At 60.9% G+C, this 4,885-nt stretch overlaps 1 protein-coding gene across 1 annotated transcript; it reads left to right on the top strand.

Annotated features, from left to right (window-relative positions):
- Nucleotides 1-33: 33 nt before the first annotated feature.
- CENPX (centromere protein X) lies at nt 34-3,706 on the top strand. Its single transcript, XM_019982258.2, has 5 exons — nt 34-136; nt 2,476-2,527; nt 2,726-2,779; nt 3,058-3,146; nt 3,235-3,706. Exons 1-5 carry the CDS (start codon nt 107-109, stop codon nt 3,247-3,249), a joined length of 240 nt encoding a protein of 79 aa, XP_019837817.1. The 5' UTR covers nt 34-106; the 3' UTR covers nt 3,250-3,706.
- Nucleotides 3,707-4,885: the final 1,179 nt, after the last annotated feature.

Consider the following 4,885-nt stretch of genomic DNA (forward strand, 5'->3'; position numbering starts at 1 on the left):
CCATTGGTTGGCGGTGCGAGGGCGGGGATCTGGGAGGTGCGCTCTGGGTCGATTGGCTGGGGAGGCGGGGGCGGGGCTCCAGAGGGCGCGCGCTTTTGTGGCGGTCATGGAGGAAACCGGAGCCGTCTTCCGGAAAGTGAGAGAGGGCGTGCTGGTTGGGCGGGCTGGGGGCTGCGGGCGAGGTTTCCGCGGCTGGGGGATGTGCACGGGTCGGCGGGGACGCTACGGCTCCGGCTCCCTGTCTGATTCACGTGCGGGTCCTGAGCCGGCACCCCCGCTGCCATCTAGGGTGAGCCGGTTTCCAGAATCCGGCAATGACCCCCATCCCGAGCGCCCTTCGTCCTCCGTGGTCCCGTGGGCCGGTAGCAGAAGGTTGAATAGGTGCCCTGGTCTGTGGCCAGACGGAGGGGGTCTGCAGAAATCGCGCAGGGGTAGGTGCTGGCACAAATGCAGAGAGGCTCAGAGAGGAGCCTGGGCCGCCCTGCCCCTCGCCCCGCGGCTACGGGAACGGCAGGACTCTCCACCCTCAAGGGTTTAGCGTAGAGCACAGTGCGGCCCAGCTCGCTGGTAGTCTCGGCTGTGTATTCTAAAGCTTCTTTTTGGCCTTTTTCCTGTCACGCCAGCCCTGTGCTTTGCGTCTTGATTTAGCCGGGCTGGCTCTACGAGTGCTCTTCTTAGCAACACACGCAGCAGTCAGGCACTGGATATGCACCAGGCATGAATTAGACCGTGTAATGCTCAACACCCTAGGACATGGGACCTAGTACTGTCCCTACTTGCCAGTGGGAGAAATCAGCAGAACTAGGGTCAAACCCAGGCCATCCACTTCCAGAGTAAGCCCCTTTGCTCTGCACCTGGCGAGTGCTGCTCTGGGTGGATGGATAGGGAGGCCTGCCACCTCCCATACACTGCTGGCAATGAGTGATCTGACTCTCACTTTGATACTCTGCCTTAAGGTTAGAAGACACTGAGCCCTTGATGTCAGGCCTTTGTGAACCTGGGGCGGGAAGGAGCATTCCAGCCCCTTGTGAGCGCTGCCTTGTCCAGCCTGTCCTTAGCGGGGATTTTCGCTCTTTATCACCAAGAGCTGGGGTTGTGGCCATTACCCATGACCAGGGCTGTCCCCTGAGGGTGACAGGGAGGAGAAGGGGTTGTGTTGCCTCCACACAGTGGGACAAAGGCTGACTACGTCCCAGGTCCCATCCTCCCGTCTGCAAGTTTAGGGAATCTCTGCTCCCAGCTGGTGTTGATCCCGTTGTCACAACCACCCCATGCAGCTGCCCCCCAGCAGCAATCCGGCTGACTTAGCTCTTTGCCTGGGTCTGGGAGCTAGTGGAGCGGTAGAGCCTTCTGGGCCCTTCCTGGTGTTTTCCAGGTACACAGGCTTCCCCGGTGGCTCACTTGGTTAAGAATTTGCCTGCAATGCAGAAGACCCATGTTCAATCCCTGGGTTGGGAAGTTCCCGTGGAGAAGGGAATGGCAACCCACTCCAGTATTCTTGCCTGGAGAATTCCATGGACAGGGAGCTGGCAGGCTACAGTCCACGGGGTCATAAAGAGTCGGACACCGCTGAGTGACTAACACTCCAGGTACACAGCGAGTAGGACCAGCAGGTGGCGCCAGGCTCCCGTGGTCACAGCTGGAAGGGTGAAGCTGCTTCAGCGCTGCCCAAGTGACCGGTGGCAAGCTCTTCCCCTCCGGAGCTGGGTCTCCGGCAGGGTCCACTGCCTCCCCTCTGCTCTCCAGCTTTGCTGAGCTGCACTGGGTGAGGCAGTTCCATCTCCATGGCCAAGGCTGGAGGCCTGGTGGGTCCTCGGCTCACCTCTGCACAGCACCTGGCTTCTGGGCACCCACTGCTGCTGTCCTACCTCCCCAGGCACTCTGCGGGCTCCTCATTCACAGCTCCTTCCAGCTGGTCCCTACCCTCAGCAACCTCCCTGGGTCCTCTACCTTGACTGCCCATTGACAAAGGAGCCTGGCTCCTGCTCAGCCCTGAGGTTCTCACAGTACCCTTTCCCATTACAGGAAGATACCCTTCTCCGTGTTGTGCTGTAGGCCCCAAGGAGGGACCTGGGATGGAGCTGGCGCTGTGCTCAGAACAGGGTCTGGCAAAGCCAGGCAGTGTTAGTGACATGGGCAGGCCTGTGAAGGGGCCCACTGTAGGGAAAGCAACTTGTCTCTGGGGGCAGGAGCACAAGACCACCCTGGATACCATGAGGACTGGAGCCCCAGAGCAGTGGATAGGCACCTGGGCTGCTCCCTTGTGTCTGCCACACGCATCTGATTTCTGGCTCTCCTGGAGGCATTCGCAGGGAAATACCCCCCACGCCTAGTCCTCCACCCTGGGGAGACCCAGCCCCACAGACAGCATTTCCAGCTGGAAATTATAACCCCGTCCCATCCGCAATGAAATGACGAAAGGGTCAGCAGGAGGGGTAGGGGAAGCGGCTCACTGACATGCCCTCTGTTCCCCAGGAGCTGGTGAGCAAACTGCTGCACTTGCACTTTAAAGACAAGAAGACCAAAGGTGTGTGAGCCCGAGGCAGGGGTGGTGCTGGGGCCCTGCGCTGCAGCTCTGCCGGAGCCAGGGCCTTGGGGAGGGCTGGGTGGACCAGACAGAGGGCGGAGGTCACCAGCCTGAGCCTGAGCTTAGTCCTAAGCGGTGAGGGCGGAGTGGGGTGGCAGGGAGAGTGCATGCTTGTAACCTGCTCCCTTCGCCTTGCAGTCAGTGGGGATGCGCTGCAGCTTGTGGCTGAGCTGCTCAAGATCTTCGTTGTAGGTGAGCAGAGGGACCTGATAATGTCCTCTGGGTCCCACCCAGGCTTGTCTGGACCATGCGTGATCCCTTTCATTTTTCAGTGAGGCTATCAAGACACCTTTTTCCCATTTTCCCACAAGCACGTTGTCCCTGAAAATTTCTGTATTTCAGAAGCCCCAGCCTCAGTCTTCTGAGCTGTCAGCTGGCACAGGGGTGGGGAACAGCCAGGGCTGGCCCAGGGGGGTTGGGTTCAAGCCCCCCCAGCTTTCTCTACCTTTCTTCCCCCGGCATCACGGCAGAAGCGGCCATTCGCAGTGTCCGGCAGGCCCAGGCAGAGGGCCTGGCCCATGTGGACGTGGAGCAGCTGGAGAAGGTGCTGCCTCAGCTGGTAGGTGGGCCTCCAGGAACAGGGCCTGGGCCGGGAGCAGGTGGGTGGCCCACACCCATAAAGCTCTGAGTGTGCCTCTCCCCCACAGCTTCTGGACTTCTAGGGTTTCGACCCTCACTGTGACCACCCGTTGGGAGCCGTGGCCTCTGGCTGCAGACATGACAGAAGCTGCTGACCCACAACGTTCTCCTCCAGCTCCCAGCAAACCACCCCTCTTCCCCAGGTCATCCCTTCTGCCTGCTGCTGACAGCCAGGACACAGCATGTGGAGGGGAGGGGTTGCTGACAGGATCAGGTGCCAGGTGCCCACCCCACTCCCCAGGGCAGCCAGGCGCCCACCGTGTGAGAGAAGCATTTGGTCACTGGGAAGCGGGTGCGGGAGACCCGCCCGCCTGAACAGGTAGCCCATCTGTCCTCCACAAAATGGTGTGGTTCTGCCACTGGTACCAAAGCTAATGTGTCACCTTCTAGCCATCTGATACTCCCATCAAAAGATGTTTCCCTGAGCTATATATTTGTTTTCAACAAAGCAACATCAATAAATCAGAGCCACCTCCCCAGGCACAGCCTCCTGTTGCCATTAATCACCCAAAGTCAAGTTGCTTCAAAGCTGGGAGAGGACAGAGTAACAAAGAGCATGTGTGAGTACCCTGCCGTGGGCCGGGCTCGAGGGGCTGTGAAATCGGAGCCCTCGCACGTGTGGCTGCTTGCCTGGGATGGTGCCTCTGCCATGGGGCTGCCGTGGGTGTGGGGTGCCACCGACCGGCCGGGATGCCCAGGGATGTGTGGGCAGGGCTGTTCAGAGGGAGAGGGGTCACGCCAGTGGAAAGGACCACTGCCCCCAGGGCCCAGGCCAGGCAGGTCAGGGCTGTTCAGGACCTGTTAGGAGCCCAGTTATGAGGCTTGGCTGCCCTCTGGGGCCCAGCAACCACCCCACACCCCCCCCCAGCACCTACCTCCCATTAATTCTGAAAGCTGCCTGGACTTGTCAACCTAGGATTGAAACACCCCAAGGGCTCTGGGCTCAGTGACCTCGGAGTCAGGACTCTCATGGAGCAGCGGGATCTGGCCTGCTGGGGAGGGACATCTGCCCAACTGCCATGGGCACCCAGGAGCCCTGCCCCCTCCCCCAAGGGTGGCACAGGTAGGGGGCCAGCCCACCCGTCCTCCCTAGTTTAGCCCCACTGGCTCCTTCCTGCACCCGTTCCCCGCCTCTGTCCCCCATCTTCCTCTCCCCCCTCCCACAGGGAGTCTCAGGGCTTCAAAGCTCTGGGCGCATGTGGAAGTAATTAGACCTGAGGGGAGAGGCTGGCGACAAGTGCCAGGGCCCGTGCCCCCCCCACAGCCACTTTGAAGTGCACTCAGACGGTGGGGCGGGCAGGCCCCGGGAAACCCCAGGCCGCCCCGCCCGCCCCACCCTCCGGGGGTGGAGGCAACATCCTCTCTCCTGTCAGGGGCTGGGGGCCTGGCCTGAGCTGCAGCCAAGCGGGCGACACCCAGAGGCCTTTCTCCCCAAACTCGTGTCCTCCACAGAGAGGGAGCTGTTAATGTCAGTGAGGTTCAAAACCAAAGGGCAGGCAGTTCAAGGAAGACACCTGTGTCCTTAACAAGAACAAGCCCCGGCAAGCAGCCTCTGGGCTCACGTATCGCCATCCAGCTAGGCTGGAGGCCTGTGGCTGGAAGCTTGGCGCAGAGCGGAGGACCGAAGGACCCTCCCCTGGAAAAGATGACAGGAGGGTC

Source organism: Bos indicus, chromosome 19 (genome assembly GCF_029378745.1).
Source record: "Bos indicus isolate NIAB-ARS_2022 breed Sahiwal x Tharparkar chromosome 19, NIAB-ARS_B.indTharparkar_mat_pri_1.0, whole genome shotgun sequence".
Taxonomy (NCBI): domain Eukaryota; kingdom Metazoa; phylum Chordata; class Mammalia; order Artiodactyla; family Bovidae; genus Bos; species Bos indicus.